At 38.6% G+C, this 24,584-nt stretch overlaps 1 protein-coding gene and 1 pseudogene across 8 annotated transcripts in view; one reads left to right on the plus strand and one right to left on the minus strand.

Annotated features, from left to right (window-relative positions):
* Positions 1-24,584, plus strand: part of CHRDL1 (chordin like 1) — a 114,256-nt gene that overhangs the window by 81,460 nt on the left and 8,212 nt on the right. For 4 of the 7 annotated variants that reach the window (XM_079124857.1, XM_079124858.1, XM_079124855.1 and 1 more), the window contains exons 7-9: positions 5,717-5,784; positions 13,437-13,605; positions 16,966-17,175. In XM_079124857.1, coding sequence (XP_078980983.1) covers positions 5,717-5,784; positions 13,437-13,605; positions 16,966-17,175 — 447 coding nt within the window. The remainder of the gene's footprint in view (positions 1-5,716; positions 5,785-13,436; positions 13,606-16,965; positions 17,176-24,584) is intronic. The other 3 variants (XM_079124861.1, XM_079124859.1, XM_079124860.1) reach the window with 1 other exon arrangement.
* On the minus strand, positions 18,363-24,580 carry LOC306651910 (large ribosomal subunit protein eL8-like; annotated as a pseudogene). The gene has a single exon. The product of its transcript is annotated as a large ribosomal subunit protein eL8-like (transcript).

Here is a 24,584-nt window from a genome sequence, read left to right on the forward strand (position 1 = left end):
GCAATAAAACTAGGTTATCCCAAATAAATTGGGCCTTGTGGCCATCCTATTTATTATGTCTTGTGTGGTTCAGAAGTGGCCACATGCTGGCGTAGTTTTGCTGTCTGAGGCTTATCTTTGCGGGCATCTCAGAATCTCACTGTACACTTGGTCATTTTGAGAGCACAGGATTTACTTTCCTGACCTGCTCGAGCCAACAAGAGATTAATGGAAGCCATGGGAGTTATAAACAGTCTGAATTTCAGCCTAGATTTTGACCACTTTTCAAATGCTTGTTCTCCATTTCTCCCATTACCAAAAAGCCAAGCCATTCCAGCCCCATAGGGTACCACTCAGAGTATAATTGAGGTTTGAATAAACAACACATGTGGCTTTTAAGGTTAAATGAATATTGTTTGACATACAGTACACTAGAGTTGTTTTTCATTTTGGTTTAAAAAATTGGTTAAAATTACATCTTGTTGCTTCTCGGAATTAACTAGAATCCATCTGTCTCCATTAGAATCACTGGTTTTTTTACGAAAAGCCTTGGCTGAAAGAAAGAGGTTCCATCTCACTCAAGATAAATTGTCCAGGGAGTCAGGAATAAAGCAAAGAAACAGGTTTTTTAGGGTGTTGGTGCCTTTTTTTCCAAGATATAATAATGGCAATAATAAGTTAACATACAGTACCTATTTTTAGCTATCTAGACAGACACTACCCAGGTCTAGAGAGCCATTTATAGCCACACAAAGTGTCAACATCTAAGAAGATCATTTCAGTCTAACCATAGTTTAAATTAAATAGGATAACTAAAAGATTGGAACATTTAGCAATTACTTAATAAAACATCCATGCTTAGATAATGTCCTTTTAATGACTTCAAAAGCCCAAAGGCAACAAATATTATCAGTTCCTAGGAGATTTTGTGTGTGTGCGTGTGTGTGTGTCTGTTCAGAAGTAATAGCTCCAGTAGTTTTTAATGAGTAAAATTATTTCAATTAGGTACATATGTGTGTCTTCAAGTGTTCACGTTTTCAAATACATGTTGTGACAAATTTACCTGAATCACGTTACAGGGTATTAATCTCTTTTTTAATTTTTGTATTTGTTCATTTTAGTTATACATGAGAGTAGAACATATTTTGGCAAATTATACATACACAGAGCATAACTTATTCTAATTAGGATCCTATTCTTGTGGTTGTACATAATGTGAAGTTACCCTGGTTGTGTATTCAAATACAAGGCTAGGAAAGCTATGTCTGACTAATTCTACTGTCTTTTCTATTCCACCCTCTCTTCTCTTCATTTCAGAGTATTAATCTCCGCTTCATACTTTATATTGACTTGTCTAATTGCTTTGCCATCTTACCTTCCTGCTAATTGGTAACAGGCACTGTATGTGTCCATAATGCTTCATTCTGAGTGGATTATAAGTACTTAAAGACACTATTTAATTTAGAAGCCCTTTAAAGACTCCATTGTCTAAATGTACTGAATTGAACTTCTGAGAAGGCCATGCTATGTAAACATGTTGTGTCAATATCAATCATGAAATCTACACTTAAAAAGGGCATTTGATGAAGAGAGCTATTGTATGATTTTTCTTTGGTAATTTGTTTTCTCTCTTTTAGCTACTTAGATTAGGCTTGAAGCCACATCCTATAGCTTTTACATTTCATTTTGCCATTTGCTGCTAAGTCTTTTCTGGTTTCTAATCTTCTCTCTAGTCTATTTTCATTTGGCTCAGACCCACCACTGCCAGCTAAAATGGGACAAGTAAATCTAAGTTTATCCCTATTCAATCACTGTCAATGGTAGTTTCCAACTTTCCAGATCTGCAACCCCAGAGTCATTTTATACTGTTTTCTTTTCTGCCTTCCTCCTCTGTGATCGGAACCTCCATCAGGGTCTTATGCTTTTCTTATCTGCAGTAGTTTATTCAACCCCTCCTCTCTTTTCTTGTGCAGATGCTTATGGCCTATTAGCTATTACTGTAGCAGCCTCCTGATTTGGCTTCCCAGATTGCACTTGCTCCCTCACTAGTCTATACGCCATTGCCAGAAGCAGCTTCCAAAAACACTGTACCATAAGAAAGAACCTCTACCTAAAAATTGATAACAGAAGCAAATGTGAATTCTTCAGTTTATTTTTGAAATCCATGAGACAATTTTTACTATCCCTGTTTATCTCAACAACCCACCCCATTCTCTCCTTCCTTCTCCCTGCATTCTCTTTGTCCCATGCAGTTAACAGCCCCATTTATCTTTTCACATCTAGTACCTTGCTTTCTGCCTCCAGTGTATGACTTCTATTTCCAAAGCTCTGATTCTTTGCAAATGTCATTCTGTTCAGCTGATATAGTCTCTGCCCAACATTGCTGTCCATTTATACCCTGCAACATATACTTCTAAAAATAAGACTTAGATATTTTAGGAAGCTTTCTGCAATTACATCTGACTGCTTATCTTCCTATTCAATATTTCCTAAGCATGAATATTATAATCATATTTCAAGATTTGATCTGCAAGTATTTTTAGGCTGTTTCCTATATTGATTTCCTCTCACCTCCAGAAAGGGTGTATTCTGAGAGCAAGTGTCCAGCCTTAATTCTGTTCTCCTCCTGCCATAGTATCAGGCTGTCCAAATACAAGGCATTTAATGCATGTTAACTCACTCTTGGACTTTATTTCCTAGTTACAACCAAAGGTTGCCATCTTCACTCTTACAGTGTTCAGTCAGGGTTTCTGCTAGGTCTTCATGCACTCTTTGTTTACCCTCTTAACTCAGATATGGAATAATCAGGATGAGGAGAGTAGACTACCCAGAAACTTAATTCTGTTTTATTTTTTACTGCAGTTTAATACAGTACATATATTAAGCACCTGATATGTACCCAGCAATATGCTAATTCTCCAGTGCAGTTATTTTCAAACTCCTGCATGCATTAGAATCCCCTGGATTCTAATCACTGGCCCCACCCAAGAGTTTCTGACATAGTATAGTGGGGTCCAAAATTTGCATTTGTAATAAATTTCTGAGTGGTGCTGATGCTCTGGTCTAGGAACCACACTTTTTAAATTTGTTCTTTTTAGATATACATGATAGTAGAGTGTATTTTGACATATTATACATACATGGAGTATAACTTCCCATTCTTGTGGTTATACATGATGTGGAGTTTCACTGGTCATGTATTCATATAGGAACACAGGAAAGTTATGTCTGATTCATTTTACCGACTTTCCTGTTTCCATTCCCCTCTCTTCCCTTCATTCCCCTTTGTCTAATCCAATGCACTTCTATTCTTACCTCCTCTCTTATTGTGTGTTAGCATCTGCATATCAGAAAACATTCTACCTTTGGTTTGGCAGGGGACTGGCTTATTTTGCTTAGCATGATAGTCTCCAGTTCCATTCATTTACCAGAAAATGCCATAATTTTATTCTTCTTTATGACTGAGTAATATTTCATTGTGTATATATACCACATTTTCTTTACCCATTCATCTGTTGAAAGACGCCTAGGTTTGTTTCATAGCTCACCTATTGTGAATTGAGCTGCTATGAACATTGATGTGACCCTATAGGGACCACCCTTTGCAAAGTAGTGATTGAGGGGATATAGAGATGGTCTAAGACATGGTCTCTCATTTCAAGGAATTTATACTCTGTTCAGGGAGATAAAGCAGGCCTGGTGGACATTTATAATGTTTTAGTACTTATTCATCCAGCAAATACTGAATGAGTATCAACTATGTGCCCATCACTGTTCTAGGTACTTGTATTATATCAATAAATCTTACAGACAAAAATACTTATTCTCATGGAGATTCTAGTAAGACAAAACAGAAATAGACAATAAAATATATAAAATGTAAGAGAGTGACAAGTTCTAAGGAGAAAGAGCAATAAAAAGGAATAAGAAAATATCAGAGGGGGGTTGAATTTTAGTAGGTATGTTGGTCAGAAAAGCCTCCCAATTCCATCATTTGCCAAGTATTGACTATTTACTGTGTGTCAGGGACTGCTAAGCTATGAATGGCTGCTTCCTCTCTCTGAGCCTTGGTTTCTCCATCTGTTAAATGGAGTAGTTGTACAAGGTCATGCCTGAAGTCTTCTACATTTCTAAGACTACATAACACTAAGTCCTTTAAGCAGTCAGAAATACATAAGTGTGTCTGAGGACAACTTTGTAGAGGAGGAAAAACCTAAATGCTTTTCATAGACATAGAGGAGGTATGGGGATTGGAAGACAACTAGGTAATTTCAAAATAAGAATGTAAGTTGGGTATGGTGGTGCACACTTGTAGTTCCTGAGTCCAGGAGTTTGCCTGGGCAACATGGTGAGACTTTGTCTAAAAAAAAAAACAAAAGGAGGAGGGGTAGAAAAGAACATGAACTAAAGCATAGAAACAAGAGTGCGAGTCACATATTGAATGATAAACAAGGAGGTCAGATGGTTCCCATTGTAGAGTAGCTGAGATAATTGGATAGAAGGTAGGTGTTCAATAAAGATGAGGTGGGGGCTGATTGTAGAGAGTCTTGGATAGGGGCTCACTCAGGGTTTTGATCCGGGAATGATATGATTATACAATCAAAATGGTATTTTAGACAGATTAACAATCACGATGAAGTCTTTGAAACTTATTTTTTTCCATAATATTCTCTTTGAATCATGAAGAGTGAAATCCATACAGTATAACAAGTGACTACTTGATTATATTATTGCTATCAAACTAATTTCATGTCTTTTTCAAGTTTTTAAAAGTCAATGATATTGTATAAATTTCCCTAACAGTTGATTGAACACATGATTAAACCATTAACTGAATGATATTTAGTTTTATGTATTTAAAGACTTGGGAGAGTAATTAGAACAGAAATTCCTTAATGTATACTTTTCTATATTTCTTGTTATCCTCCAAAATATCTGATTGAATATTGTGTTTATGTAAAATTTACATAGTACTCATTTAGAGTTGTGCAAATAGCTCTAATACCATCTCCAAGGTAAAATAGGGTTCTTGGAATTTAACCTATAGTTTTGGTCTATCAGCTGAGGAATATTCATATCTGTTATATGTTTGTTGCTCCCAATGCTTAAAGCAGACTCTTCCTCTTGAAAGCACTTACTCTGGAAGACAGTAATGATAGGGGTTTGCTATTCAAAGACTGGGTCATATTAGGCCTAGAGAAAATTGTGTCAGGCAGAAATAGATGAGAGCATTGTGGATATTTGTTATGTAAATACTGTAATCATAGCAAGTTTTATCTTAACTTTCAAATAAACTCATACCTTCTCAGAGACAAATGGTGAACTTAACAAATCATGACAGACCAGATTCTGAAAACTCATTGTGTAAGGCTAGTTTAAACACAAATTAAATATGACCTGCAAAGTACTAAACTGTCACTGGAATAAAATAAGCAAAACTGACAATGATGGTTATATTAAGGTGGAAAGTGATTATTTTCCCTTTTATTTTTCCAAACTCAAGATAATGTTGCTTGATGATCTGTTTAGAAAGTGGCAGCTTTCTTCAGAGTTATTTTGAACCATGAGGCACACCCAGAGAAATCTTTCAGTGCTGTTTCTTGAAGGGCAGCCACAAGAGCTAAAACGTCTTGAGAACTTTGGAATCGTAGTACCAAAAATGTTTTTGGGTCACAAGGGTGATAGTTTTCCCTTCTTTGTATGTATGATTCTTTCTTTATTCCTTTTTAATAAACAGGGGATGGAGAATTGTCGTGGGAACATTCTGATGGTGATATCTTCCGGCAACCTGCCAACAGAGAAGCAGTAAGTGTGAATAGCTCAAATAATTCAGTACTCCACAGTATCAAGCCAAGCTTCCTCTCCTTGTGGCTACTATTCCAGCAAATCCAAAAAAGGGCCCATTTCTAACTCCATTTCTTTTCTTTTCTCTGAGAAATTATAATGACATCATCACCAACCTATAATCATTTAGGTACACTGTATAATTGTTAACTGGGCCAGGACACAAACACAAGGAAACCATAGTCCTTTATCTTTATCAGAAGTCTATACCCTTTCAGGATGACTTGCCTATTCTTTATTTCCCCTTTAAAGAAGGCAAGTCACTACCCCATCCTCTACAATGAGCACCTTCTCTGGGATTGTAAAATAGTCTATTCCATCCTTCTGATGGAATTTTTTGATCACTGGACATGTTTACATAAATCTTCCCATAAGTCTTAAGGCTCTTCATCATACCATTAAAGGAAAGGAAAGCAGGCCAAATTCTCCTCCCTTCACCCCATGATATCTCATTTTTGCTATCAATGCTAATCTTAGAATAAACCACACAAGTAAGCATCTTTCTGTATAGAGTAATACTATCTTTTGTTCCTTTGTAATATTTGAGAAAATTAACAAAGTAGAACCCTTTTACAAAAATGTATGTGTAAGAAGATTTACACTTCAAAGTTCTTAGTACTTGAAAATGAGATGTTCTTGTTCAGAGAATGAATCATCTTAAGGGACTTATGAAAGTGTACAAATCATACAAAGATGTTCACTGCACCCTATAGATAAAGTGTACAGGGACATTCATTTCAGCATTGTTTTCATAAAAACGAATGTGGATAACTTAAATATCATTAATAGTGTTGTTGAATACACCAAATCTGTGGGTGTATGCAGCATATGTAAATGTAGTCAAGGGGAGATAGCTCCAAGACATAGTATATTTCCTTACATAAAAATTGTGTATAGGTGTATAAATGCATCAAAAGGGCTGGAGTCGTGGCTCAGTGGCAGAGCACTTGCCTAGCATGTGTGAGGCACTGGGTTAGATTCTCAGCACCACATATAAATAAATAAAATAGAATCCATTGACAACTAAAAATATTTTTTTTTAAAATACATATAAAAAAGATATAGACATCTGTGAAATTCCACATTGTGTATAACCACAAGAATGGGATTCTAATCAGGATAAGTTATATTTCATGTATGTACAATACATCAAAATATACTCTACTGTCATATATATCTAAAAAGAACAAATAAAAAAAAAATAAAAAAGATTTGGAAGATCACATACCAACATGTTAAGGGTGGTAATCATAGAAGGGTAGAAATGAATAGGAAGGATGAGAAACTTGGTAGACTTTGCCTTTTTACTTTGTCATCTATATTATTTGATGTTTTTTCCATAAGCATGAATTAGTTTTATAATACATAAAATTTAATTGATTTTCTAAAATTGTAAAATCAGTTCTCAGCAGGCATTGGAGATAAGATAGGAGCCTAGGGAATTATAGAGCAGACCTGAGGATAGTGAGGGTGTGAGGAAAGGGTCAAGTTTTGTAATCAAATGATCAATATAAGCATCACAGTGTTGCTGAGCCTGTGCTTCCTGGTCATCATGTGGGTCACATCTAATTTGCATGTCCCTTACTTACCATCACCCAACCCAAAATCTCAGCTGTGAAATTAAATACTTTCTATTTGCATTATTCTCCAGTGGTGTTGTTTCCTAGACATTGATGTTTCTGAGTGAATATAGAAGGACTGTAGTGGGAGTGGAGAACTATCTTCTGGATGTCTCAAAAAAGCAACATCCCACAGGATATGGTGGGCTTCCCACTTGCCAGTTAATATAGATTCTGAGGAAAGCTTTTCTCCATCCAGTTGGATTTGTTCTATAGTGTTTTAGTCAGCTCTTTCATTGCCATGACCAAAAGACCTGAGAAGAACAATTTTAGAGGAGGAAAAGTGGAAAAGTTTATTTGGGGAGTCATGGTTTCACAGGTCTTAGTCCATAGGTGGCCACTCTGGGCCCAAGGCACAGAAGAACATCATGGTGGAAAAATGTGGAGGAGGAAAGCAGCTCAGGACATGGCACAAGGAAGCAGAGAGAGAGAGAGAGAGAGAGACTCTCATCATAACACAATATAAACCCCCAGGCACACCCCCAATGACCCACCCTCTCCAGCCACACCTTACCTACCTACAGTTACCACCCAGTTAATCCCTATCAGGGAATGAGTGCACTGATTAGGCTAAGACTCTCAAAACCCAGTCATTTCACCTCTAAGCTTCTTTGCATTGTCTCACACGTGAACTTTTGGGAGATACCTCTTATCTAAACCATTACAGCAAGATTTCTTCTAGATTCTGGCAGGAAATGGTATCAGTCTCCGTTTCCTGTGTGAGTGTCCTCTTTATCCAAGCCCCAATTTTTTGTTGTTGCTGGGGTAGGAATCTAAGTGACTAAATTAGTGGTTGTCAAACAGATGTCATTCCAAACCAAATTTATGGCTCAGTCACCTTAAGTTGTTAGGCCTCATGGTAAGCACTGTAACCACCTTACTGGTCATTCTGGTAATGCCATTAATTAGCTTTTCTTCTTGACTTCATTTTATGCTGTACACAAACCTCATATCTTGTCTTTCAGTTTTATTGTTCTTTCTTAACCGTTAATGATAGGGGAAGACTTCACCTAGGACTTCTATCAAAAGAGGTTAGGTACAGAATGCAGGACCTTGAAATAGTTATGATTTCAAAGGAGTTCGAGACCTATCTTTAGAAACAAACATTTGGAAATGGTAGAACAAAATGCCAGATGGTTCCACTTTATTATAAGTAAATATTTTTCTTTGTTCTAAAGTAGATAGATATTGTGGGATGTGATTTGAATAATAAATATCATCTGTAGTAGTGAAAAATATGTACCTGGTGCACAGTAGGCACCCAATAAATACATGTTGAATGAATGGGTGTGGAAGGTGGAATGAAATGTATGCAATGTATATGGGAGAGGACTAGAGTAGAGATGGGGCTTTTCACTGATTTTAATGCACATAAATTTGTCTCAAGTCAGAGAGAAATTCTTTAAATTTGTTTTTTTCTTTTGACCAGCCTAATGTGAAAAGATAACAGAATCCCTTCTGAATAGCCTTTGCAGCCCAACTTCCTGCATTGGGGTAAAAAAAGACAGCCCTAAAAACATTTTTTTTCTATCCAGTAGACTGTTCCTGTTTTATAGGGAACTATCAAAACCTCAGTTTTACAGAAACACAGCTGATTGGTTTATTTTGCCAAGAGGGTTGAAAACCATCAGGTTACCAAGTTTTATGAAGTGAATAGGAAGAGGAACCGTGGTTCAAATATGTCTTCTTTGTAAAAACCTAAAACCATTTTTATTTTATTTCCAGGTCATAATTTTACATAAATTGGTCCTTGTCTCACTGGAGAATGTGGTAATATGTGTGTGTGTGTGTGTGTGTGTGTGTGTGTGTGTGTGTGTGTGTGTGAGAGAGAGAGAGAGAGAGAGAGAGAGAGCGAGAGCGTGTTATGTGGGGAGGGAAAAGGAGGCAAGGAGTGGAGGCTAAAACATGAAAGAGAGCATAATTTTGTTTTTGGACAACAGCCAGACTCTGGTTTTTGCCCCCCAGTTAATTGCATTGAAATTTGCCATTAGAAAAGAAAAGGAGTTTGGAAGAGAAACAACATAAAAGAAGTAAAAATTCATGTCTCATCCACATTGTCAGAACAGTGATTTAAGAAGGAAACCAGCCTGTCTTCCACCAGGGATTATTGTAGGTTAGTAGTGACTAGAATATAATATTTTTATGACTGTGTGGATTAGAATACTTTAAAAACAATTTTAAATTTAAGATAACTATAGATTCACTTATAATTGTAAGTGATAATACAGAGATCTTGTTTTCCCTTTGCCTAGTTTTTTCCCCAATGGTAATATCTTGCAAATATATAGTACAAAGTTACCATGGCAAAGGCCCTTTCTGGACTCAGGTGTTCTCATGTCTCTGCCAAGAAAAACCCTTACACCTTATTTTTTAAATTACTTGATACATAAAAATTATACATATAGCATGTAATGTTTTGATACATATATATGTTGCATAACATTTAAATCATGTTAAACATATCTAACTTATCAAACACATCATTTATTTATGGTGGAAACATTCAAAATCCTTTCTTCTAGGTTTTGAAATAAACAGTACATATATGTTATCCCAGGGATACTTTATCACTGAGCCACATTCTCAGCCCTTTTATTTTTATTTTGAGACAGGGTCTTGCTAAGTTGATGAGGTTGGCCTTGACCTTGCTGTCTTCTTGTCTTAGCTTTACCATGTACCACTGAACCCAGCCAAATCTTAGTACTTGATCAATCTTTCTCCATCCCTCCCTGACCCCTACTATCCCATTCTCTGGTAACACTATTCTATTTTCAACTTCTAGAAGATCAACTTTTTTCATTTGAACATATAGATGAGACCACACCTACCCTGATGTCTTAAACCTGAGAAAAAGTGAAGAAAAAATTCCTGGGGAGCCTTTACAATGGAGGGTATTTTCCAATACCAGAAAATAACTGTTTTAGAGCCATCTCAAAAACCTTAATTTTCTTTCAGTCCTTCAGGTCAGTAAACCAGAAATACCAAAATATTGTTCAAAATACAACAATGCATAGCTCTATGGTAATTTCTAACAAACTGATTTTGACCTGTTCTCTTGAGCAGCCTAACTGCAACTGACTTCTAAGATAAGCCCCAATTTCACTTACAACTCCAAAATGTTAATGTCTTTCCTCCTTCCCTCAAAGTTACAAAGTCAGGATGGCCCTTGGTAAGACGTTTTTATTTGTGTAAGAGCATTCTCCTGTACAAAAAGAGCCATTAAATAAAAAACACACACCACCACTACTCACCTCTGACCCCAAATAGAAAATTCATATGTCAGTGATTCTCTATCTTGGCTTCAAATTAGAGACTCCTGAGGTTTATAGAAAAATCCTAATGCCCAGGCCTCACCCCAGACCAGTTACTTTAGAGTCTCTGGAATTGGGACCCAGGGATTAGCATTAAAAAAAGTTTTATTGGGCCATTATAATTACACATAATAGTTGCATTTATTATTCCATATTCATACATAGACATCAGTATTTTATATGGCTCCTTGGAAAATTCTGCAGCCTAGTTGGAGAACCGGTGGGGTATGTGGTTGTGAACACTAGGTGAAAGAAGTTCTTTTTGGAGCAGCTTTTAGGCAAATATTTGTGGACCATTCTTTCTCCTCTTCATCCTGTTCATCATCCTCTCTGCTTCCCCCTATTCTTACTCTCCTACCATCTCTAAAAACTCAATCTTCACTGTCATCCTGAATAGATTGCCTCTCCTCCCTGGCCTTGATTTCTCTATTTGTAAAACTACAACAAGGTGAAATTGTGGGGGACTACTAGTCAACATCAGTACCTCTGATCAAAATCCTTGAGACTTTTCTTTTTTTGTCTTGAGACATTTTCCCATCCTACCAATCCCTGGTGCTGAAGAACAGCTTTCCAATTTGTGCTTACCATTACGAATCAGAGAACTTCTTGTACTTGCAACTTGTCCTGGGTCAGTGACCTTTCCTCTTTAAATTCTCTCCCTGTTGAACTCCTTTCTTTTAGTATCAGTCGGACACCCACCAGGCAAACTATCTTCTCTGTGTTACTTTGGCAAAACTTTGCCAAACTACAGAAAGGACAGAACAATCTGTAATGGTCTTTGTGGAATGTGAGTGATTATGGCAGAAAAAGACATATGAGCCATTGTGGGAATGAGAAATATTTGCACTGAAAATCCTATCCATGTGCATGATAACAAATTGTTGCAAAATTTTATGTGCGTGAATTTTATAGCAATGCACCAGGATGGGTTGTTCTTAGATATAATGTTCTCTTCCAGAAGGATAGAAAAGGTCCACTTACTCTTGCTCCTGTTCACTCTTCCCTCCTCCCACCAAGAAAGCAATATTAGTGCCCAAAGCTAAATTTGCAACATGTGTGTCTGTGGCATATAACTTTTAACAATTTTTTAAATTGAATGCTGGGGTCAAGGGACCCCATAACTATCTTCCTAATATTCCCTGCTGTTTTTAACACTGAATATAAGGATCTTCCTTTTTCATTGCCTATGAAAGATTTTTAAATGAGTCTTCCCATCCTTCACTCACAACACAGTTAATGTTATTTGGCTTAAAGCCTTTAAATCTTAAAGTTCTATTCTTCTCTCATTGCATTGTCCTGTACTCACAGCCTACCTCATCTCCTGAGAGAGGAGTAGGTAGCAGAATAGTGAGGTCATCATGTGTCTTAAACCTCTGATGAAGAACAATGCTTGGAGCTGGACATAGTGGCACACACCTGTAATCCCAGTGACTTGGGAGGCTGAGGCAGGAGGATCACAAGTTCAATGCCAGCCTTGGCATCTTAGCGAGGCCCTAAGCAACTCATCAAGACCCTGTCTCAAAATAAAATTTAAAAAGGGCTGGGGATATGGGTCAGTGTTAAAGTCACCCTGGGTTTAATGGTTTAATCTATACACACACACACACACACACACACACACACACACACACACACAATGTTTAGATTATTTATACTACAATACTGAGCTTCCTTAGGGATCATAGTTTCTCTCATTCAATAAGCATTGGATGACCACCTTCTAGATGGTAAACACTGTTCTAGGCACTGGAATTGCAGCAGTGAACATAACAAAATTCTCCACTCTGTGGAGTTTACACTGTAATCCTGTCTTGTACTGTCTATAAAATATCTGTCTATAAAAGTCCTCCTGTATGATCTTATGCCATTGCCTGTGTTTACAGTCTCAGTACATCTTATTAAGACTGTAGTTGACTCCCCGCTTCTCCTCTCTAGTTTACCCTACACATAATCAGGGTTCAGTACTGTGAAACATAGCTCTAATCAAGTTATTTCTCTTGTTTTCAAAAAAAATTTCCCTCAAATGCTTCCACACTCCCACCTCTATCGTTTACCAAATAAAGTCCTCACCCCTTAGCTTGTCATTTAAAGTCCTCCATGATCTGGCTCCAACCCCCATTTGGAATGTTATCCTTCAACTGTTCCCTTTTATGGACTCTATGTTCTCTGCTACACCTTCTCAACTTGGAAACCTCTGCCTGGAATTTTCCCCAGAAACTGCCTGTAAAAAGTCTACCCACCCGTCATGGCCCAGGTCACAAACCCTCCTGAGTAGCAGCTCTCTTTCTTCTCCTAATTTGCACAGCACTTTAGACTTCTCCTGTGGCCTTCATTACCTTCTACTGTATGTTACAGACTATTATCTTATTTAACCCTGAAACTGGAAAATGTGAGAGTCTCAGGAGCAGGAAGGACACTTTAGCCTTTTTGGTTGTTTTCTCAGGAATTTGTTTCTGAATCTAGTCCGATCTTCTACAAGGAAATAGAAAAACCTCAGACATTGCCAGTGCTGCTTTCAGATTATCACATTCTCACTTCTGTTGGTGTAGGGGAACATGCAGTTAAGATCTGAGTTCATCACTAAAAATCAAAATCATCAAATTCCTTCTAATGTATCTAACTCAATCTCAGCCACTTTGTTGGAGGATTTTTTTGTATGAAATATGTTCTTATCATTTTATAGAGACATTCTTACCACCGCCCTCACCATGATCCTCCACCAAACCGACAGGCTGGAAGTCTGTCTCGCTTTCCAGGGGCTAGAAGTCACCGGGGAGCTCTTATGGATTCCCAGCAAGGATCAGGGACCATCGTGCAGATCGTCATCAATAACAAACACAAGCATGGACAAGGTAAGGGACATCCTCTTATAGTACGTCCATATAAGAGTCTCAGTCTCCTTGTTCTTTAAAGGGCTAGACCTGGGAAAGGACCTGTTCTCTCACCAATAGCACATAATCACATATGGATCATTCACTCTCACATCTACATAAGTGGTTATGAACAAGCGACTCCAGGGTACTCTTTGGACTTCCCAAAATACATCCAAAGGAGCATAGTCAAGTCTCCTTTGTGCTTATGAAACAGTCCCCCACAGTTGCCTTCATGGATCATTTGAGAAATTTCCTGATGTCTTTAACCAGTAGGGCACCCAACGTTCAAAGTGCCAAACATTTCTGAAGTTATTATCCACAGCTTAGAAATAGCCTTTTGCACACCTCATTGCAAACAAGATTCTCCTGGGGCTCTTGTTAAATATTCCAGGACCCATGCTCAGAGATTCTGGTTCAATGTGGAGCATATGAGATTGTCCTAGGAAATGAATAATTCAGGGAGAAATCCAGAAACCACCTGGCCAAGCACCAGGACAACTGATCAGATTAACACTGACCTACAGCCCACTCAACTGACCAACTGGCTGCAGCAAGCACCCCCCCCCCCACACACACACATGCACAGGCCGTTTTCTCCTGCACTGATTTATCTGGCCTCCACCAACCCAACCCTAGCAGCAGAGGTAGGAGGAGGAGAAATTCAAACAATTGACTGCTTCTTACTGTTTTAAGCATCCTATCAACCAGCTCTTCAGAGTAGCAGTTCAGCTGGTTCTTTTTTACAAAACCACAAACATGTTTTTATTTCCTTTAAAGGAAAAACAAATCAAAGGCAGTTCTCTGAATGGGTTAAGGTAATAAATTATTAAACCAAATTATTGAATAAGAGGGGTGAAAAACAATCCATTACAAAGAACTCCTACTATAAATCTCAACAATGCTAGTCAAACCAAAGCTAGTTGATCACATCTGTTACTAGTTAGATGTAAATTTCAGATTACAGATAAAATTAAATTGCTTTTGAAATCTAAAGGCTTGAAAGAACAGTCTAAATAAGATTCTCAATAAAATGGTGATGTATTAAAAGAATTGGAAATATTTGCTATTGATCTGTGTTTGATTCAAAACTTATTATATTTAAGTTCTAAAGCATTCTGATACAAGTTCATGAAATGAGGAGGAATTAGGTAAAGATGCAGCTTTATTTTCAATCCAGATTGCCCCCAATAGATTTCATTTGCTTTGAAAGTATTTCAAAGCCTTAAAGCAAGTGTGGGGAAATGGACTTTAAAAATCCTAAATCCCATAATTTCCATAAGGCTTCTTCATTTTCAGGGTAAGGCTCATCCCTTGATTGTCTCTGTGTTGTATAAAAGCTCCAGCTGGTTTACATTTATTCATCTGCTCCCATTGACTTGGATGCAGCAGTTCTCTTCTGACCTTTGTATTATAGTTCACTGGAGAATCACTTGTCTCCACTCCCAACTCCCAGCTCCCCAGCTGGATGATTCAAAATCATCCTGAGAATTTGTTGGTGGGGAGAAGGCTGGGTTTTCCTCTAGAGAATTGACCTCACCATATTCCACTGTGGAGTGTGGGCTCTCACCCAGTCTGGACTATTCCCTTACTCCACGTGTTTAGAGAGGGAACCTCGCTACATAACACTGGGAGGCCTTCCTGCCCTGCTCTTTGGCATGGATTACCCTCCTCCTTAGCCCTCTTGCTAATAATTTGGTCTTTCAGATATATCTGTTGGTTTCCTCTTAGAATAAAAGAGAAGTGATAGTACTCCACCATTTTGAACTTGAATCCAGCCTGAATTTTCTTAAAGCAGACTATGTATACACCTGCCCACATTGCCTGGAAGGGAGTGTCACTCTCTGAGGAAGACCAAGAAGTGAGGGCAGGCGAGAGAATAACACATCTGATCTGTATTTTTGTGATTCTGTCCACAGCCCTGAGCCCCAGTTTAGGTACCAAGTCTCTATTCTGACTCACATTAAGGTTGGGAACCTCTCTGGTTAAGGTTCTTGGAAATCTTTACATGGATTGACCCCGTAGAGTGCCCAGGATTCTATCAGCTCTTGCAAAGGACAGTAAGAGGCAGCCAACATCATTCATATTTCTTAATGTGACCCAGTGGATTTGATGAGAAAGAAATAACCCAGTGATTCATCCTGAGCTGTTGTCTAGCAGCCAAATCAGTCAATTCCTAGAAACGCCCCAAGTGGGCCTATTTCTCACCCCCCAGTCCCACCCAAAGTGATACAACCCACTCTAGAGATGTTGTTGATTGGGATGCTGACAGGTCTCCCTGGGTGTGATGAGGTGATGGGAATAATGAAAAACACACTCAGACCCAGTCATAGCTATTGAAATCTCCACAATCTCAGTACTCTAAAAAAGGGAGACAACTCCTTCTCAGACTTCCCCATTCACAAACCTGCACAGTCCCCCTCTCCCGAGCTTAAGTCCATGCCTTACTGTAGGAGCCTAATAAATTTTGGGTTGATTCACATGGAAGGATGTTTCTGTGATCCTTTCCCTTCATAGCCCCCCTCAGCCTACAGTGCAGGTGTTTGCTCTTTCAAGGCCCTTCAGAAAACAAACTATATTTCCCACTCAACAAATGCCAGAGTGATGAAGGATATCTGTGGGGCAGGCAGTAATTCAGTAGCCAAATATCTATAGCCACAATAAGTTGGGAGACTGAGGAAATTGCCTGAAGCTTAGAGGCATAAAAGGCCACCCCTTCATAAGTTACAGGCCCTTTTCCTTTCAGTCATAATACCTCCCTTCTCACACCAGAGTGTGGACCAGCAGCATTAAGTTCCATACCCATCCATATTGGTAGATCAGACTCTCAGAGTATTTGACATTTTGAGTGGATTTGCTTCAGGATCTGGAATAGACTGGCTCTTTGGGAAGAGCAGTGGTTTTTGCATCTAGCCTCCCTGGACAGCAAATCTGCCTGGGAAATTTCATTCCTGAAAGCATATCCACTTGTGCCATACAAATCTTCTGTGGAACTGCAGATATTAATACCACATTCTACTATAGACTCTGTCAGGTGCTCGGGATGGATAGAACTCCACTTTCATTTATTCCTTCATTAAAAAATATTTATAGTCTGCCTACTATGTGTCAGGCCATTTGTGAGCAATCAAAGGCCACTGCAGCTGAACTGGAGAGCTGATGATGGTAGAATGTGACCCAAGCTGTGCTTTGGTCACAGAAACTGGTCTGTAAATGTACCTCCATGCCCATAACAAGAAAAAGAATGCTTGATGTGTTGAGGAGTTTAGGCCTTGGGTTCTGAGCATAGGAACCCGTCTTGGTTCCCTTGCCTTTAATTTCCAGTCCTATGTTCTCTTTCAGTGTGTGTTTCCAATGGAAAGACCTATTCTCATGGCGAGTCCTGGCATCCAAACCTCCGGGCATTTGGCATTGTGGAGTGTGTGTTATGCACTTGTAATGTCACCAAGCAAGAGTGTAAGAAAATCCACTGCCCCAATCGATACCCCTGCAAGTATCCTCAAAAAATAGATGGAAAGTGCTGCAAGGTGTGTCCAGGTAAAAAGGCAAAAGGTGCGTTGGATGGAGGCCCTGCCTTTGGTTGACTGAGATCCACACATAGTTCTTCTCAACTTTCTTTGGGCATCAGAAACATAATCAACCTGTCATATAATTGTAATGATAATAGTTCTAGTAAGAATTAACTTCAACTGAGGGACTGATAAGATGGTTACGTGGAAGAAATTTACTACTCAGACATACTAGGGGATTTCCTCCTGTCTACCACACCTCCCACACAACACTAAATGTTGTACTGACTCTTGCTTTTCTAAATAGCAGAGTTTAGGTTATTATAATTATTTGGAAAAACAGTACCACCTCTTATTTTTTATTACAGTTTAGCTCATCAAAACACAATCACATCCATCACCCTGTTCCGATAGGAAGAAAGATAGGTGAGTTATAATCAGAGACCAGGTTCAGCTCCAAATCTGTTATTGTGTGACTTTAAAAATGTGCCATATCCACTCTGGGCCTCATCAGCCTCATGTGAAAAGGATAGAACAATTGATCTCTAGAACCCTTTCTTTTCTTTTTTGTGTTTGCATTTTCTTTTTTGAAGCATAATATTTGTATTTATCTATGGGGCATACTATGATAATTTGATAGATGTGTAAAATGCATAGTGGACAAATCAAGGTAATTATCATTTTCACCCTCTCCAACATTTATCATTTTGATATATTGGAAACCTTTGAACTCTTTCTTTAGTTATTTTGAAATACATCATAAATTGTTGTTAACTATACTTATACTACTGTGCTATAGAACACCAGAACTAATTCCTCCTAACTGTATTTTGGTACCTGTTGTCTAACCTCTATCTCCCCTCCTGCCCTATCTTCCAACACTAAAATCATGTAATCATATTATTTAGATTCTAAAGATAAGGGAACTGAGATATGCAAAATGACTTCCCCAGAGTCACGGAACTAATTGATAATAAAACCTAAGGCCTAGGCTGGAGTTGTGGCTCAGTGGTAGAGCGCTTGCCTGGCATGTGTGAGACACAGGGTTCGATTCTCAGCACCACATGTAAATAAAATAAAGGTCCATTGACAACTAAAAAATATTTTTAAAAAACAAGGCCCATAAAAAATTAATAAAAATTTTAAAAACTCTGGATAAATGGTAGAAAGATCAGTAGAGGGAAGGGAGCAGGAGGTGGGGCAGGGAAGTGGAGGGAGAGTTACTGGGGACTGAATTAGAACAAGATATATTCCATGCTTGTATAATTATGTCAAAATGGATTCTACAGTCGTGTATAACTAAAAAGAACCAATTAAAAATAAATAAATAAAAAGTAAATCTGGTCAAACTAAAAAACAAGCAAACAAACAGAAAAACCAAAGCCTATAACCCAGGTCAATTCTAGCCCTGTTGTCTTCTCCAGTAGAAATATTTACTAATTTTTTTTAGAAAGGCAAAGTAATTGTTTAAATGGTGATTTGTTTTAAAGACATGAGTAAATAGAACCATCATTGGTATACCTGGCAATGACAAATTATGAGATGGGTAATCAATTATTCTAACCCTGGTTTGCCACTGGTTTCCTGTGTGATTGAGACCAAGTAACAACTTCTCTGAGCTTCAAGTTCCCTTTCTGCAAAACAAGAGGATTAGAGCAGCTGATTTCCTAGGGTCTGGCCAGTTCCAACATTGTACAGTTAATGAAGTAGCATGAATTTATCTTCTATCATGCCTTCTACAAATAATTTTTATACACACAGATGAAAAACTTTTTTTAATGTAGGCAGAGAACTAAATCACTTATTCCTTCAATTTAGGCAATCTCTCTTGACTAACAGACAAACATATACTTAGTCAATTTGTATTTATGGAGCATTTTCATGTGGACCAGTGGTGCCCAAACTTGTCTTTACATTGGAATCCTTTACATTGGAATCTGAAAACCCCCGTGTCCCATCCCCAGAGATTATGATTTAATCAATTTGCTGTGTGAAAACTTTGGAAAACTTTGAAGATCCCCAGGCATTACTAATGTGCAGAAAATTTGGGAACTACTATGGTCTTGCCACTCAAAATGTGGCTGGTGGACCAGCAGCACCTGAGAGCTAGTTACAGCTCTGAATCTTGTGCTCCCAGTGCAGACCTACTATGTCAGAATTGGCATTTTAACGGGATACCCAGTTGATTTTAATTTACCATATGTTAAACTTTGAGGCACTGATTTAAGGTGCAAAATCTTCCTCAATATAATGATCCCAACTTTCCAGAGTAAATGGAGCATGGCATGGAGAGGAAGGATAAGAACTAAATGACATAGAGTAAAAATGAGGGATAAAAATTAACAAGGAAATGCACTTATTAGGGGGAGAGAGAGAGAGAGGACATTCTAGGGATGATTTGGATATTGGGGTCATCCAACTGTGGTGACCTGTTATGACTTCCACGTCTGTGGTCTCACCGGATCTCCACATCTTTTAATGTCACCTTTTTGTAATTCTACCAACATAATTTTCTGTCAAGGGTCTTAACATCTATAGTTTAAATAGTAATAGAAGATAATTTCAGAAAAATAAAATAGTTACCTAAACTTCCCAAGGTAAAATAAACCCTGTTACTATATAATATTCCAATTGAATCTCAGACTTTCAGACCAAATCCCATTTCACTGTGTGCTTATGATTTTTTTCCACTGGATGTAGGACAATTTATTATTTTTATGTACAGAAACCCAACAGTGTACATTTATCCCAGTTTACTGGCAAGTTCTTTAGCCTTTGCCTTTTCCAGCTCGGCAACATGAACCACAGATTTTGAACCCAGGATGTTGCCTCCCCATATCTGTCATTGGAGTTGGTTCTGATAGCTTCCACCAGCTTAGCCAGAGCTCCTTTATCTTCTGAGTTCACCCGTGTGAAGGCAACTGTGGTGCACGTCTTCCTGGGAACCAGACACCCCAAGCTTGGCCTTCCCCTTGATGATGTAGTGAGGGACTCCCATCTTGCCACACAGGGTGGGCAGGAAGACAACCAGCTCGATGGGATCCACATCATGTGCAGTAACCACCAGCTGAGCCTTCTTGTTCTCTACCAAGGTGGTGACAGTATTGACCCCTGCTCAAAGGACTGGTGGTCTCTTTGTGGGGACATCCTCTTGGCCAGCAGCCTTCTTCTCAGCCCGGGCCTACAGCCTCTGCTTCTTCTCCTGATTCGTCTCTGGTCTGTACTTGTGGGCCAGCTTGAGCAGCTGGGTGGCTGTTTGGCGTTCCAAGGCCTGGGTGAACTGGGTAATCACAGGAGGCACTTTCAGCCACTTATGGAGAATAGCCCTTTGCTGCTGCAGCCAGATGTAGCGGGGCCACTTTACAAAGCGAGTAAGGTCCCTTTTGGGCTGGATGTCCTGTCCAATGCTGAAGTTCTTCAGCCTCTTCTCGAACAGTGGGTTCACCACCTTCTTGGCTTCCTGCTTCTTGACTAGGGTGGCAGCCAGAGCCACCTTCTTCCCCTTGACCTTCTTTCCTTTTGGCATCTTAGGCGGCTGGAGGAGAAAAAAAGCTTAGGATTTTATTGATGGAGTGATTTCAAACAAAAAGGGAAAGAACTTAAAAGTTGTGAGAACTGTACACAAAGTAGGTATTACTTTTCAAATAATTTTCCTCTCAGGTTTGCAATGTTTATTAAAACCTTTGGATGAGCATTTCCACTCATAGGTATCCTCAGAAAATAATCAGAGGTACACAAAAATATACAAAGAAGGATTTTTGCTGCAGTGCTATTATAACAATGAAAAATTGGAAACAATCTGTAAGTTCACCATTATGAGAATGTTGAAATTATGGTGTAGTTGCACTATGGAATATTATACAGCCATTAAAAATCATTGCACACCAAGATTTGATGGCAAGAAAAGTTGTTAAGTACAAAAAGTACAAAAAGCAAGGTACAAAAATGTTTAGGAGGGTAACACTTTTTGTGTTAAAAAGGAAGTATATACACACACATATATATATATCAGCATATATATTGTTAGATTATATTGATATATAAATATATATGCATGTATATATATATATATATGCTTAGCTTTTTAAAACTGGAAGGTAATATGGCAGAATGTTTACAATGATCATTTGTGGGTAACTGTGTTATGGGTAATTCTTTTTTCTTTTTTTATTTGTATTTTCTAAATTTTCACTAGTAAATGTGTAGTATTTCCACAATTAGAAATGATAATAGAAATCACCATTTTAAAAACTGCCATGCACTTTCCTGTGTACATATAAGAATATACCATAGTGAATCTCATTTTCATGTGTATTCACAAGACACTAATTTAAAAATAAATAAATAAATAAATATCAGAAAGATCAGCAGAGTAGAGGGAAGGGAATGGGGGAGGAAGGAGGAGAGGGAAAATGGAAGCACTATGGACTGAATTAGAACAAAGTATAGTCCATGCTTTTATAATTATGTAAAATGAACCCTATTATTATGTATAACTAAAAAGTGCCAATGAATTTTTTTTAAATGATCGATATCATTTTAAAAACTGGCCTGCAAAATGCCAATTGGCAATGTATTGAAGTATCTGATTGACTAAAACAGTTTCTCTAAAAGACCTGCTTTTCCTGTTTCCCATCCTGATCACATATGTGGAGACAGATTTATTGGGCAGCATGGAAGGAGAGAATTTCTGTCCCATTCTGTGTGATATATCTCTCATTGGGCCAGACATGTTCGTCTGCATGTTGAATCACCCCTGCTGGTCACATTGCCCCAGTAACATGACCCAGGGCATCTGTTCCAGGTACTCAGCAACTGCAGAGCACCAAGGCACATGCCTCCATTCACACATTTTATCGACACATATGTGCTAAGTGCCTACTGTGTGCAAGACACTGTTATAAACACTGAGGGAAGAGAGGTGGTTCTGGCTTTCTAGTGGAGAAGAGAAACAGTGAACCCAAATCAATCAAATAGTTTTGGGTTTTGATGGAGCACTATGGAAAAAAATCAAAACAGTATCAGGACTGATAGTGACTGGGGTGGGAAGCACTTTCCAAAGAGTGGCTTCTCTAAAGAGATGATATTTGAGTAGAGTCCTCTATGCTGTGAAGGGATGAGAAATGGGAAGATCATGACATTGTGAGCCTTTTTAAAAAAATGACACCTGACAATAGAGGAAAAAGAACCAGGGAGGGAAGAAGATCTAAGGAAAAATAAATAAATTCATTTATGTTGAGAAAGGACAAGAGGTAAATAAAATTCTCTGATGATCCAGCCGAAAGTTTAATTGCAACAACTGATTGCAGGCTCTCCCAATAACAAACGAGGACCAGAATAAAAGGATGTGTCTTACCTGTCTCTCTTCCCATTACTCTGGTAGAAGCTGGCCTTGCCTTGCACATCAATGGTCACCTACAGGGTTGGGTAAGATGTTCGCTTCCTGAAGGTCCCCAACTCACCTCTCACATCCATTAGACCACCCTGATTCCTAGAATTCCCTGTACATTCCTTTTGCATTTTTGTCATAAAATGCCCTGTTATGACTTAAAACTGACCTGGGCTGAGATAACACATTTCTTCATCAGTCATCACTACTTCCATAAGGAATGGTTCATCAGTTTCTTAGTTCTAGAGGGTTGGGGACAGGAGCACTCTTACAGGAAATGGGAATAGTCAAAAATGATGTTAAATGGGGCATGCTCGCCAGAAAGGAAATAAAAGTAAGGTGAGACTGCAGTGGTCAGAAAGTGCCTTCAAGTAGAGTATGTAAGGCAGATGTTGCTGAAAAAGACAAATTTTGCTTCCTTTAGTATTTTCAAGTGCCAGCCAGGGCTGAGTCACTAATGGCTTTTGTTGTTTGTAGATCCCTTTGGTCTAATAAATTCAGCTCTTGCAGGGGAGAGGGTGGTGAGGCAGGAGAACTCGTCAGTATACTGGGAGAACTTTGAGAATATTACAGGTATTTCCAGTGACATCGTGGATTTCATAGATCAGTCATAGATAGCCAATATGAAGTCAATAATATGAGCAAAGTTTAACAAATGAACTTAGCTCTCGTTCTAAAGGTGAGAGTTGAATACATAGAAGTCCCTATAAACTCAGTAACCTCCTCCCTCCACCCATTTGGAAATTGCTAGCATACATCCCTTAATTGCCTAACATATCACCAAAAAGACTGGGCTGCCAAGTAATTAACTAGCTGAAAAGAAAGACAAAAGGAGAAAGGAAGCTGGATTCTGAGATAATCCACAAATTGAGTAATCCAACCTGGAATTGTCAAGAGAAGACAATAGTTTTATCCTTACAGTGCCAAATAGTGGCGGGGGTGGGAAAGCTAATCAGGTCAGCAAGAGACATACAATAGCAATTTGATTACAACTTCTTGTCCAAATGTGTCTGATTGGCTGACAGTGAGTCTCCCCAATTAGAGTCACTGCTCCAAAGCACTCAACACTCAGCGGGTTCATCCTCAACAATTCAGACATTCTTACAGATGGCTTCTGCACATACTCAAAGTTTTCAGGGTGTCTAAGGCTTCTCTTTGTTGTTCCTGATTTGAGTGTGTGCTTTAAATACGCAGCTGAAGAGGGTGCTGATTACGAAGCTAGCAAAGAAACTTAACTCACTGATAACCAACCAGGAGGAACTTTTTTGGGAAGGGGACTGAGGTGGAGATGGTGGAGTAGAATGGGGAGTCTTTGGGGGTGGCACCTTTGTGCCTGGGAGCTAAAATCCAGCAGTTTAGTTTACACATTAAATGATCCATGGTTGAGGGATTTGACCAACTTTTTGTGTCTCCTAACCATTCATTTGGCATAGCATACATATGACTAATCTGACATCTAGGTTTTGGCACTAGTGTTGATCCGGTATTATCATTCCCCTTACAAACAAATCAAAGAGCATTCAGAAATGTCAAGCCAATTTGGATAGCTCCGTTGGGCAAGTATATGCACATAAATGAGTGTCATGAATGTTTTCTAAGTATACATAAATGATGTCAGGGAAATTAACCAAGGTTCTCTGTCTGCCCATTCCCTGGGCCTCTCTTGGCAACACTGGGCTGGACAGAGAATTATCCTGACCCAGTATGGAAAATCCCTTTAGTGCCAAAGAGATTTGTACCTGGCTACATTCTTCTTCCTCATAAAAGTCCACTTCTCAAGGATCGTGGTTAGAGATCCAGTTTAGCTGCTGGGCCAGTGTTCTATACAACTATGGATTCTGACATCATGTGGATTTCAATCAACAACTGTGTGCTGCTTTCTGATTTGGGGATTGTTAAAGGGTAGTGTGAGCTGTGCTAATAAAATATGGGTGGAATCTGTAAAGATGTTCCTGTTGATTTTCTAAGGTGTTATAGCTAACAATGAGACAGGTAAGCACAGAAGTTCACTTCTCATTTTAGAAACCCGTGATAAAACTACTTGTTCTACTTGCTCCCTAATT

Source organism: Sciurus vulgaris, assembly GCF_902686455.1.
Source record: "Sciurus vulgaris genome assembly, chromosome: X".
NCBI lineage: Eukaryota > Metazoa > Chordata > Mammalia > Rodentia > Sciuridae > Sciurus > Sciurus vulgaris.